At 39.6% G+C, this 13,097-nt stretch overlaps 1 protein-coding gene across 1 annotated transcript; it reads right to left on the bottom strand.

Annotated features, from left to right (window-relative positions):
• Nucleotides 1-762: 762 nt before the first annotated feature.
• On the bottom strand, nucleotides 763-12,374 carry LOC137198308 (glyceraldehyde-3-phosphate dehydrogenase-like). Its single transcript, XM_067612057.1, has 12 exons — nucleotides 12,225-12,374; nucleotides 11,710-11,757; nucleotides 5,780-5,879; nucleotides 5,479-5,588; nucleotides 5,283-5,373; nucleotides 5,025-5,140; nucleotides 4,636-4,717; nucleotides 4,160-4,311; nucleotides 3,127-3,205; nucleotides 2,797-2,880; nucleotides 2,341-2,438; nucleotides 763-1,173 (listed from the first exon to the last, which is right to left on the bottom strand). The coding sequence occupies exons 2-12, from the start codon at nucleotides 11,730-11,732 to the stop codon at nucleotides 1,104-1,106; spliced, it is 1,005 nt and encodes a 334-aa protein (XP_067468158.1). The 5' UTR covers nucleotides 11,733-11,757; nucleotides 12,225-12,374; the 3' UTR covers nucleotides 763-1,103.
• Nucleotides 12,375-13,097: the final 723 nt, after the last annotated feature.

The following is a 13,097-nucleotide window of genomic DNA, read 5'->3' as shown; positions in this document are numbered from 1 at the left end:
TTTCCTCTCCCATTAATCATCTCACGACCCCTCAGATTTATCTGCTGACCCTTTGGAGGGGCCTCAACCCCTAGGTTGGGAACCACTGGACTAAACTAGCTAACTGTATATAAAGTAGTTGAAACTAGCTCCACCTCCAGCAGCTACAACAGTAACATGCTGCTCTAACACTGATGCTTCACTATTAATAATCTAATGATGTCATATATAATAATATATCAGTCAGAGGGACCAAACCACTACTTTTACTGCAATACTTTAACTACATCAAGCTCATAATACTTATGTACTTTTACTGTAGTCAGGTTTTTCCTGCAGGACTTTTACTTGTAATTCAGTATATTTACATTACTGTATTGGTACTTTTACTTAAGTAAAGAATCTGTAAAGTTCTTCCACTGCTGCTCATACATATTAAACAGTGACACTGTCAAATATTATAGATATCTGAGTGATCAGATTAGCTGTAACACTGTATCTCCATTTTAAAGAACTGTCTAAAATCAGTTTATTCTTCTTTAAAACACGAGTTAAGCATTCTGAAACTGAAAAAAGAAACTTCCCCTCTCACTTTCCTGGATTTCAGTCTAATGTTAGATAAACTGCTTAATTATACTTTATATATGCAGAATCATGTCACTAACAGAAAAGCCTGCTGCTTAAACTAAATATTTTTCACTAATTAATGAAAATAATGAAGAGTAACTAAAGAAAAACCTGAATAAACATGCAGATGCTTCCATACAAGGAAAAATGCAAGTCTTTCCACAAACTGAGGACTTTATTATCATGTTAAGTGCAAAGGAGCCACTGTGCATGTAGAGTGCAACAAGACCATTCAGTACAATACAGTTCAGTGATGGAAAAAAACATCTGTACATATGCAGCGAACGAAGCCTGCTGCAGTCCTCACTGCTGGACAGAACAGAGGTGACTTTATCTTATAAAAAGGCTTATTTTATTATCAGATAGACGTTTGTTGTAGAAGAGTTTGCTCCCGGAGCGGATGGCGTGGCATCCAGTTACAGGTGAAAGGAAGAGGGGGATCATGGGAAGGAACACTGCATCATGGTGTAAGAGCGATGAGCGGTCGAGGAGAGACTTTACTCCTTGGTGAACATGTGCTGGACCAGGTCGCACACACGGTTGCTGTAACCGAACTCATTGTCGTACCTGCAGACGAACAAGAGATTTAATGGATACGTGTCTGTAGATGGACATTAAAAAAGAAAAATCACAGTGTGCAGGTTTTATGAAACTGGATGGATGACTGGGTGAATTATCTCTGAGTAGAGGATTCTTGCACAGTCAGCACAAACTTTATTAAAGCAACAGCAGCTACATTTTGGTTTTATATTCATTTCTGTCTTACAGAGAGCTGCGACTGAATATGTAGCTGCCTCTTTAATACATTTTGTGCTGACAGAGTGTGGAAGTTCACTATATTTCATTATTCATTGTTTTATTAATGTGCATGAGATATTGTTCTTTTCAGAGGACTGAACCTGACTCTTTAATTCTCAGTTTTCAATAATAATAATAATAATAATAATAATAATAATAATAATATCAGAACTAAAATTCTAAAAATAGGTCACAAGGACTAGTTTTTCTACTTTACATCTCGATAAGTTCTCGTATGAACACTGACGCATGTTTTTGTTGCTGTAATCATTCCAACTGTTCATACTGACCGCTACTTTAACATTCATCTGAAGATAATATGAGGCTCCTGCAGCCTGAGTTATTCATATAAAGTGGATATCTTCCACAGTTAAAGTCTTTTTAGTTCTATATTTCCTCGGACAGTGTTTCCCTGTTGAGCTGCAGTGGGAGGATTGTGACAAAAAGAGGGAATTTAGCACTAAAAAGACTGTAACATTGAAACATATGCCTCATATTATCTTCAAATACACTTTTTAGGAACATTTTTGCAGGGATCTTCTAATGGTCAGTATGAACAGGATGATGTTATAGTAAAGAGGAAAAAAAATGAACTGATCCTTTAACATAAACAAAGTCATTACTGGAAATGATCCATTTTTCCATTTAAATCCATGTAATTCATTGTACAATACTTAACAAAATAGACAATTGTCAAATTGTCATTTTCACATAATGATCCACACACTCATACAACAGGACAGCGATGGAAAGAACTTTTAGCCTCTAAATAGTTTCACCAGCTTAAGAATGCTGGGAACTCTTCCTCCTCCTCCTCCTCCTCCTCCTCAGTGATATATAAACTTTGCTCAGCTGACGTTGCTAAATATGGATCTGTGTTTATACCTACAGACAGAGACATGAATGATCCTGCTACTCTGGACATCGTTAACTCACCATGAGACCAGCTTGACGAAGTGCTCGTTGAGTGCGATGCCGGCGCCGGCGTCAAAGATGGAGGAGTGAGCGTCGCTGTTGAAGTCTGTGGACACAACCTGAGAGCAGACAGAAGAGATCGATCAATAAGTGTTTATACATGCATAAATACATTTTAAATAAAGTATCAAATCATACTTATGACACTTATACTTAGTCTTAAAGTCTCAGGCGAGTATTTATGACAAATATTTGGCAGAGCAGATGATTCTTGATTAAACAAACCTGATTTTTTAAAATAAATATAAAAGTATAAATATCTACAGATTCAGATCCATGCAGCTTTCATCTCCTCAGAAGACACTTTGATGCTGCTGCTTAATTTGGAGACGTGCTGCCATCTATTGGCTCATGTGTGATGCTACACACAACCCACCACAAACCCACATCATCAATGTGTGATGTGTGTTTTTGTACCTGGTCCTCTGTGTATCCCAGAATTCCCTTCATGGGTCCCTCAGAGGCGGCCTTCACAACCTTCTTGATGTCGTCGTACTTGGCCTGAAATAAAGGACGATGACATGAAATCATAATGGGAGCAGCAAGACCATTAACAAAAAAAAAAAAAAAGAAGAAATTGTTGGCTTTTTTTGACTAATAATTTACCTAAATATTTCAGCTTGATCACATGTGTTTTTATACAGTATGAGGGTAGAAAAAGTTAATTATCAGCCGTTTATTGGCTCTAAAGTAAAGCAGCGTCCTGGTTAAACTGATGTAAAGCTTCAGATGATCAGAGATACTTACGGGCTTCTCCAGACGGACAGTCAGGTCAACAACAGACACGTTGGGGGTGGGAACACGGAAAGCCATACCGGTCAGTTTGCTGGAAGAAGAAAAAAAAAAAATCCAAGAGTCAAACCCAAAGTGAAAAGTTCATGAGTTTATATTAACTCATGATTTTATTCCCCTTAAAGTCCAAAGACCAGAGGAGGAAAGAAGTGCAGCTCTTTGAGCATTTCCATTTTATGCAACTTAACACTTCAACTCCATCATATTTTAAAAAGGGAAATATTGTACTTTAACTTATTTGACAGCTTTAGTGACTTAAAAGATTGAGATTTTAGATGAAACATCAAAAGCTTATAAAATACAACATAATTAACTTTTTGGTCTTGTGACCTCTCATATAAAAACAGCGTTGTGACTCATCATCATGTTTCAGATGTCTTTGAGTTGTTAGCAGCTACAAAGATATATTTCCCCTCTAAACTTCTAAAAGATACAACTCACCTCTCAAAACAAATGATCCAACACAGAAAAGTCCAAAAAAAAAAAAAAAAAAAAAAAAAAAAAAAAAAAAAGACTTTTTTCCTTCTTTCCTTCCTCGTAAAATCATCTCACAACCCATCAGATTTATTCTGTGACCCTTTGAAGGACACTGGACTACAATATATATATGTATATAAAGTATCTCCACCTCCAGGGTCCAATTTTCTGCCAAACGAGTACTTTAACTTTTAATACTTAAGTACATTCTGCTGGACTTTGTAAGACTTAAATTTGTAACGCAGCATTATTACATCTGTACTTTTATTTAAGTAAAGGATCTGAGTACTTCTCCTACCACTGCTGGCTGATTACTGCAGGGAAATATTCCTGAGAGGTTAAAAAGGTCAGGCAGCATTAAACTTGCAGTCTGTCCCTATACTTGCTGTATTTGAAAGCCTACTACTGTGAAGTCCCCCCCCCCCCCCCCCCCCGAGTGTGAACAGTTTTTCCATTAACTGCTAAACGTGCTCAAGTTGCTCGAGGAAAATCAGAAGAAAGGTAAGCGTACCCGTTCAGCTCGGGGACGACCTTGCCCACGGCCTTGGCGGCTCCGGTGGAGGCGGGGATGATGTTCTGGGAGGCACCGCGTCCGTCCCTCCACAGCTTACCGGAGGGACCATCAACGGTCTTCTGTGTGGCGGTGATGGCGTGGACGGTGCTCTGGAGGGAGCAGACAAGAGAGGAAAGATCCATGATATTTATATATATGTGATTAAAAATGTTTGTATTTTCTGTTTCATATTGAGTTTTTGGCTGACAGTCAGGAAGCAATTTAATTTAATTATTAATAAAAAATAAATCAAATAATGGAAACAGTTAGTTGGAATCAGTCTTTAAACTAAAAGTACTGAAAAGTCAAGTGTCCCTGAATGTTTTTTTTACTTCCTGTGTCAAACTGAAACCTGCTATTAAATGAAGTTGGAGCAGCTGCGTTACTGCAGTGTGTAATTTTTTTTTAATCAGTTAAATGTCTGCAGTCTTTACCATGAGACCCTCAACGATGCCAAAGTTGTCGTTGATGACCTTGGCGAGGGGAGCCAGGCAGTTGGTTGTGCAGGAAGCGTTGCTATGGAGATAGACAAAACGATACAAAGTTAACATAATAGACGCTTGGAATATATTTTCAGCAATGATCTTGGTTCGACATTTATTCTGGCAGCAACGAAAGCATCTAGATGTTTACGTCTGTCCTCGCCAGGTTTGAAAAAACACAAACAAGACGAGATGATGTCACTGCAGCCGAACAGAAACGTCTCACTTCTAATTATGAATCTAGGACGCCATTAAATGAATGAAATGAACTAAAAAAGAAACATCTGTGACAATGAAAAAATCCAAAACATGACTCCTGCAGTAAATCAGCAGAGACTCACCTGACAACCTTCATGGTGTTGTCGTACTTCTCGTGGTTGACACCCATAACGAACATGGGAGCGTCAGCGCTGGGGGCAGAGATCACCACCCTCTTAGCGCCGCCCTTCAGGTGAGCCTATCGGACACACGGGAGGGCAGCAAAGGTCAGGAGGTGTCATATAGAGCTTAAAATGACAAATTTCTGCCTTTTAAATGATAGATTTGAGACACATCGTCATTGTGCAATGAGAACTGCTAAAGTCAGTGCTCAAACTTACAGAGGCTTTCTCGATGGTGGTGAACACACCGGTGGACTCCACAACGTAGTCGACGCCAGCATCGCTCCATTTGATGTTGGCGGGGTCTCTCCTGCAGGTAAATCACATGTAGAAGAGAGTTTAGACAACATCTGGACTCACAGGGTAAAACTGCTGAAAACGTAAATATAAAAAAAGGAGGAGGAGGAGTACGTACTCGTGGAAGACCATGATGTGCATGTTGCCGATGACCAGCTTGTCGCCCTCGGCCTTCACCTCTCCGTGCTTCCACACGCCGTGAGTGGAGTCATACTTGAACATGTAGACCTGCAGGAGAGGAAGATGGGATGAGTTTAATTAGAATATAAAGGTCTTAAGATGTTGCACAGTGTAGCAGCTACACTTCATATCGGCTTCCTGTCTTAATCCTTTAAACTTGTCCACTCTACCATCACAACCGAGTTTGGAATGAAACAGTTTGTCAGATACAAGCGAGCAAAGACAGACGGTCCTCTCACCATGTAGTCCAGGTCAATGAAGGGATCGTTGATGGCCACGACCTCGACCTTGCCTCCTGAGGCGGCGGCACGGGTCACCAGACGGCCGATACGTCCGAATCTGAAAAACACAGGAAGGACACGGTCAGAACGGAGGTGGAAAAAAAAAAAAAAAAAAAAAACACTCAGCGTGATCTCATGAGTCGGCGTGTAAAGACGCCACTTTATGATAGTTTTGAACAGTTAAGAAAATTCAAATTTGATGTGAAACGTGGACAGAAGATACTTTGTTTTTAAAGTTTCTGGAGCTTTGAAATGTAGTAGAATTAAAAGGTCTTGCAGGAAGAAAAGGTGTAATTTTATATGTAATGTAAAGTCTTTTGTCTTTTTCTGTTAAGTTTGCCTCTGGCTCCGAGCCTTTGATTAGTTCAAACAGATCTATTTCCCTCCTAATCATTTAAAAACCTGTTTTATCTTCCTTCTCAGCAGCTTTCTGTACTGAACTGCTGCATCTACTTCACACCGTCCCCTCTCCGACCAGCAGGTGACACTGAAGCCCAGCCTAAGACGGGAGTCGACCCCGGAGGACCGCCGGGCCTTACAAGGCCTGCCAACCTTGACTGAAGATGACAATAGTTGGCACCGGCAGCCGAAAGCCTGTTTACGCCTAATATGGCTGCCGTCACAGCGGGTCAAAACAGTGAGGGGCCTGAAACCGAAGAGGGGAGCAAACGGAGGGCAGAAGCAGAACAGACTTTACAAATTAACCACTTCACTGACAATTTCATCCAGAAGAGCTGCAGGGGCTGTCTGATAACGCAGAGATCGTCTGATAGAAGGTCGAGGAAAGACATAAGCAAGTGATTTCTTCACCCTTAATTTAACTGGAGATTATAGTAAGAGAAGAGGAAGTGCAGTCATGTGGAAGAGGGCGACATGACCTTCCTGATGCAGTCTTAGCTTCAAAAAAAGGTCAAACAGCGGTGCAACGAGGCGGGAAAGTAGAAATCCACTGCAAGAGGAACCACACAGGTTGTTTTCTGATAAACTAGTGTGGAATAAACGGCCGTGTTTGAATCCTTGAGGACATTCAGAGCTTAATACGTTGGCTGTTAAGGGCAGTTTAAGGGAAGATATGAGCTCTAGTGTTGTAAATACATCCTGCAACCGACTGCTGATAACAAGTTAACATTCATATCACTTCTCTAGTAGGAGATGCTCCAAAATCCAGATTTGGTTTTGCAACTTTGCTACTGTCTGACTGGAAAAACCCAAGTTTCATGTATGTTCATGTTTCCACAGTCTTCCAACAAATGATTTCAACCAAAAGTACAGAGTTGCCACATAAGTAAAGTTCAGCTGGTGAAGTGTGTATGTTTGCCTGCTTTGTCCATACAGCAGCAATAATGGCCGTCTGATATGAAGTTACTGTGTAACCTTTATCAGAGTACAGACGAGGCTGCTGCAGTCACGCAGCACCTGCTGACGCTTTCTGTCACACATAGAAGACGACGCCTGCCCCCCCCCCCCCCAAAAAAAAGAGACAACACGTACTGAACCAGGCAGGTCAAACAGACCTCAGTCACTGGATGTGCAACTTCACTCACATTGTGAAGCATGCAGCTTTTGAAAATTAACAGTATAAAAACTAAGTTTACTTAAAACAGTTGGACTATAGAGCTGTTCATTTAGACTGTGCTGTTGATGGACACTATTCTCCCATCATGCAATGCACAGGAAAGGGATGAGCTGCTCACAGCTGGACCAAATTAAAACTAGTAGTGGATTTTAGTGAAACAGCTACAGGAACACCTTAGAAAACAAACTACTGAACTTTAGACTTTTTGTTGCACGGCACACATATTGCATCATTTCCTGTTTGTTGATTTCTTGTATAAACTAAACTAAACTGCAGAAAACAGTAAACTATGAAGATTCAAATAAACGGTTAGTATGTTGCATGAAATTGGGACACAGAGGACGAGTGTCCTGGTGCCCCAGAGGACAAACAGGACAAACTCATTTAACACATTCGTCGGCTGAAGCAGTGATGCCTTTACTCAAGAGCTTCCTCACATGTAGAGCAAAAAAAAAAAAAAAACATGTTTACCAGAAAATATAATTTAATGGAAAGCAAAAATGTGTTAAAACTACGTACATTTACTCAAGTACAGTACACAGTACAAGTACCTCTAAACTGTACTTGAGTATTTCCATTTTATGCTACTTTATAGTCTCAACTGCTACATTTGAGAGGAAAATGACTCATTTCAGCGTTTTATTATTAAATACAGTACAAACTTTCTTAAAACTGAATCCAAGTCATGTGACGAGTCATAAAAGATGAATTATAAACCTTCTGATGTGAGTGTAGATCTTACAGTTAACTTGGTCTTTATTCCTTATTGCTGCATTCAAATGTATTTAGTGCTGGTTTACTCCTGTTCTTATCCTTTAACCACTGTATCCTTATCTCTTATTTGCATTTTGAAAATTTCTTAATGTTTGTATTTTCTTTGTGACACCGTCTTGTTTAGATAGTGTGCTGATGCAAAAGCTCTCATTGGACCCCCATATAAATAAAGGTTGAATGAATGAATGAATGAATGAATGAATATGCAGCCTCACAAAGAGACGAAGAAAAAAAAAAAAAGAAGAAACTGTATGATAAAGATCAAAAAGAAGAAGACCCGTCACTGTCATAATAAACTTTATCCTTCAGGTCTTCTGACTGACTCCTGTTATGTAACATCTCATGTCTGCAGCACTGAGGAGTCACATTACATACTTACTGTATGTTCTCATGGGACAGTTTCAAACTTTACCCTGCAACAGAGACAATCACACACTCTGCATACCGCGTCTATCTACAGAAAGGTCGAGGGTCAAGGTGCTTCAGGAAGTAGGCTAGTGTTCGCTAACAAGACGGCGGACGGCCGCTGCTGCACGTCTTGACTTTGATTTCAAACGGAAACGTTTGCAGCTTCATAAAAATAAATTGATTTAATTTAAAAAAATGGAAGTGAAGAGTGATATTTCGTGGGTTTCATGGAGAATTGTCGGGTGAGGTTTTCACTTTAGTGGCGTTTTTTTTTTAGTCTAGTCTCGGGCTTCAGGGACGTCACAGAGTAGGAAGACTAATAATCTGACGACTAGATGACTGACAATTTCAAAATAAAAGAATTATTTGCAGCTGCAGTGCATTTTACCTTAATCCCAATGAGGAAACTTTTGTATTTTAACCATTCTACATATTTATGGGCAGCAGACCTCAGTATTTCTAATATCCAACCACTGGAAGAACATGTAAAACTCCACAGAGAGACTTTACCTGAAGCCTGGTTTGGTTTATTATAACATCTTAAACTACATTTCTGCCTTCCTTCACATAAAGAAGAGACATGAGGCAAAGTGTTCTTCTCGATTAGCTTTGGGACGCCACCAAGCAGTCAGAAGGCCGAGATGGACCGGAGCCCGTCTTCTGTTTCTGAGGCTCAGTGTTGGTGTTGGTACGAGGCCAGAATCGAGGAACTAAATCTCCCCGCGGCTCGGCAGCAGCTGCTTGACGGAGGAGAAAAATGTTTCACTGGTGATCTTGTTCTGAGCGGCATCCATAAACCGCCGGTCGGATGATCTCTGAACTTCAACGGAAAGGTTAGAGGATTAAAAATAGACGAGGGGGGACGGGAGGGGGGAATAAAAGGAATGTGACAGCTGAGGAGAGCAGCGATAGCAGGCTGAGAGGGGATTGGAGGGGTTTGAAGGGTGTGGAAGAGAGAGAGAGAGAGGACGCCATCCGTGACACCGCGACTATAAATAACCAGAGAATAGACGGGTCCGGTCCAGACTACTGGTCTGCTCTGTCACTTCAACAACAGAGTTTCAAAAGATACTCAGGTGTGGCTGCAGCTCACTTCAGCAGGAAATGAATACAAAAACGCAACGATTAGCCAACTAATTTAAAAAAAAAATTTAGTCATTTAAAAAGAAAAAAAGCCACAAATTCGCAGTTTTTAACCTTTAATACATGATAGTAAACTGACTGTTTGGGTTTTGGCCTGTTGTAACGGCCATTTTTCAATATTTTCTGACATTTTATAGAAAAAAATTAAAAAGTTGGCAGATTAATCAATAATGCAAATGAATGTTAGATGCAACGCTGCTCTACTAGCTGAGCTACACCTACAAATATGTAAAAAAGCATTTTATTTTGAAATTTAACAATTCTAAATGTTTGTATTTTACTTTAAATGTATTTAATGTATTAAAACAACATGTATTTATGATTTAAAACTTACTTTTTTCTGCTTTTGGTCTATTAACACTTTGGTTCTCAACCACATCTGAGAAGTAAAGCTGCAACAGTGAGCTGATAAATAGTTTAAGTCATTTTTCAAGAAAAAAACTTGCAAAACTTTTGGTGGTTGGTGAGAATCTGCTGCTTTTTCTTCTCTTACATTCAAATAAATTGATTATTTTCAGGTTTTCAACCGTTGGTCATGTTTTCAGACATGTTATGACATCATCTCGGGCTCCAGGAAATTGTGATTGACAGTTTTCTGATGGTTTATAGACTTAATGATTCATCAAGACAAAATAATTAGTTAAAATTATACATTTTAATTACTCTACAAAGGAAAATCAGGTCATCTCTCCTTTCCAGTGTCTCCTGAACTCTCCAATATGTTCTTATCTTCAAGTAAATTAAAAAAAAAACAACCTCTTTATCTCTTCTAAAGATAATCATTCAAAAAGGTCATAAGAACACGGTCGGGGGTCCTGTAGCTCCGTGACCTTTACACACTGTCAACTGCTGAATACTTAGTGATTTATTAGTGATGAAGGGAACCGAGTCTTTTCTTCTGTTGCTCTCACGTCACGTCGCTCCGGATCAGAGCAGCAGCTGAAAGCTCAGAATGTAAAGATGGTGCGGAGAGCTTGTGTATCCGGTGCAGCATTTCCACACCTATTTGATACATCGAATGTCTACTTAGTGAGCTAAAGGATACCCGAGTCACAGGATGCCGACGTGTTTAGTTTCTTCACACACACAGAGAATTTATCTATCGTCGTCATCGTCGCTGCCACCCGAATAAATAGTTTTCCCAAGGAATCAAAATGTTAGTTCAGCTCGTAAACGTCTGAGAGTGCAGATGGCAGAGTGACAAAACACGACAGTTGGAGATAAACCTCGAGCTCTGGGAAACTGTGACGGCCATTTTTTTCCACTATTTAAAAAAAAATATTTCATAGACTAAATGATCAGACAGCACAGACTCCTGCAGAAGCATCTACCTCTGCAACATCCCCTTTAAAGTTACTTCAGTTGGATGTTTGAGCTTCTCTGTGCAGAACGACGTACGTGCAGTTTGTTTTCACGTTCATCTGCTCACCTTAAAACCGAGAATAAGATGTGTTGTGCGTACGAGCAGGATATGTGACGTCACAGCTAATTTGGAGCCTTTTGAAATGAATGTTTAACTATTCATAGATTCTGTTTTTCCCCCCAATGACAAAGGAGTACTGTGGATTAAATTTCTAACAAGTTGATTCAACTTTTTTTGAGGAAAAACCTTATTGAAACATTTTTTATTCAAAGCAAAGTGATAAAACTTGTCTGGTCGGGATCTTTAAGAATTTGAAAGTAATTTAACTTTTTTATGGAGCATTTTATTACATGTCTGAAGGAGAACTTTAAAGTTTTCCAGTGCCACATAATATCTACTGCCTCCCCATGAGAGACAGATTAACATCTCTGGAGAATCAGTTATTCATATCATATCACTACACAAAATGATGAGAGTTTTTCCATATCCAAATCAAGGGTCTCAGAATAGATGATGTTGTGTTGCTGTGCAGACTGTAAAGCCTCCTGAGGCTAATTTGTGATTTGTGATATTGAGCTGTGCAAATAAAGTTAACTAGATTAAAATCAAAAAGCATCAACTCACCCGTTGATTCCAATCTTCACCATTTTGCCTGATATGGTCTAGTCCTCACTGGAAGGGACAGAAATGGAACAAAATAAATGAATATATAATCCAAAAACAAAATTAAAAACACGAAACAGACAAATCATGCAAAGATGTAGAGCAAGGCAGCAATGAATCCAAAGACAAATCCTCAAATTAATGCACTCCTTAAATAGAAACTGCAGAAATACTTAAAATTTAAAAATCTAAAATCAGCATTTTCCACAAGAAACAACTTTTTAACAGCATATGCATGATCAGAAACCCAGATTAGAAGAATTACAAGATGAAACTTGAATGAACAACCACTGAAGAACCATAAAAGTCTAAGTTTGAGGAGTTTACAGGTGTTTTTAAAGCAGTTTGTCTTCCAGCTGTCGCTCTGATCAGCGCGTCAAACCAACACTAAAGTATAAAAACTCTTTTCCATCGCGCCGTTTCTGCACCTGCAGTCAAACAATCAGAGCTGAAGAGAAGAAAATAAGAAAAAGTACCGTTTGTGAAGGCACCTCGGTCAGTTCTGTCCTCGGGAGGGAAGAAGTGAGAGCGGGGACGAGCAGAGGTGATCACCGCAATTTATCCCCGCTGCGCGCCGCCGGGCCACGCCCCCGCCCGCCCGCACGTCAAGGTCGCCTGAAGCTGCCTGTCAAAGAGTTTATTTAAGACTCCAGTCAAGAGGTTTACAGGCGGTTTTACAGCAGCTGAGAGACGAATTAGACCTCCTAAAAACTCATCTGAGCTTCGGTATCACCGCTCTCAGTGTCTCCTTTTCTTTTATTCCCTCACTATAAGGTCTATTTTCTAATAAATAGCCTATTATTCATCCGCCGAGCAAAGTAGTCCACGAGCATGTGGAAACAATGTGGTTGCTAGGCGACAACGCGAGTGACGACATACTGTAAGGTGGTGATTTTCAGATATACTTTATTATTTTGTTTATATTAAAGAATCAAAGGTGTGGTGACACATCACAATAGCTTTAATATTTTAAAGGATGAGTTCACAATTTTTCAAGTCTGTCTTAAAATAACAGTCAGGTCCCAAATGAACATTGAAACATGTTTTTCTTGCTGTAATCATTCCTCCTGTTCATACTGACCTTTAGAAGATCCCTTCATAATGATGGAGAACAAAATCCACAGTCCTCCTTCTGTGCAAAAATGTATTTAAAAGTTTATCTGAAGCTAATATGAAGCTTCAGCGTCCAAATGAGTCAAATCAAGTAGATATCTTTCAACGTTAAAGTCTTTTTAGTGCCAAAGTCCCAACTCAGTCTTGGCCTCCATCACTTCCATTGTAAGCACATTTTAAGGGGATCTTTTAATATCCAGTACAAACAGGAGGAATGATTACAGCGAGGAAAACCT

This window comes from Thunnus thynnus, chromosome 15, assembly GCF_963924715.1.
Source record: "Thunnus thynnus chromosome 15, fThuThy2.1, whole genome shotgun sequence".
NCBI lineage: Eukaryota > Metazoa > Chordata > Actinopteri > Scombriformes > Scombridae > Thunnus > Thunnus thynnus.
This window is presented reverse-complemented; position numbering and strand designations above follow the sequence as displayed.

Bases quoted from the DNA above. Each gene is read 5' to 3' on its own strand.
- LOC137198308 (XM_067612057.1), bottom strand. From the start codon at position 11,732: ATGGTGAAGATTGGAATCAACGG. The intron at 4,312-4,635 runs GTAAAGACTGCA...TGCTCCCTCCAG, and splicing joins GCATCGTTGAGGGTCTCATG to AGCACCGTCCACGCCATCAC. The intron at 2,439-2,796 runs GTACAAAAACAC...GTCTGCTCTCAG, and splicing joins TGGGATACACAGAGGACCAG to GTTGTGTCCACAGACTTCAA.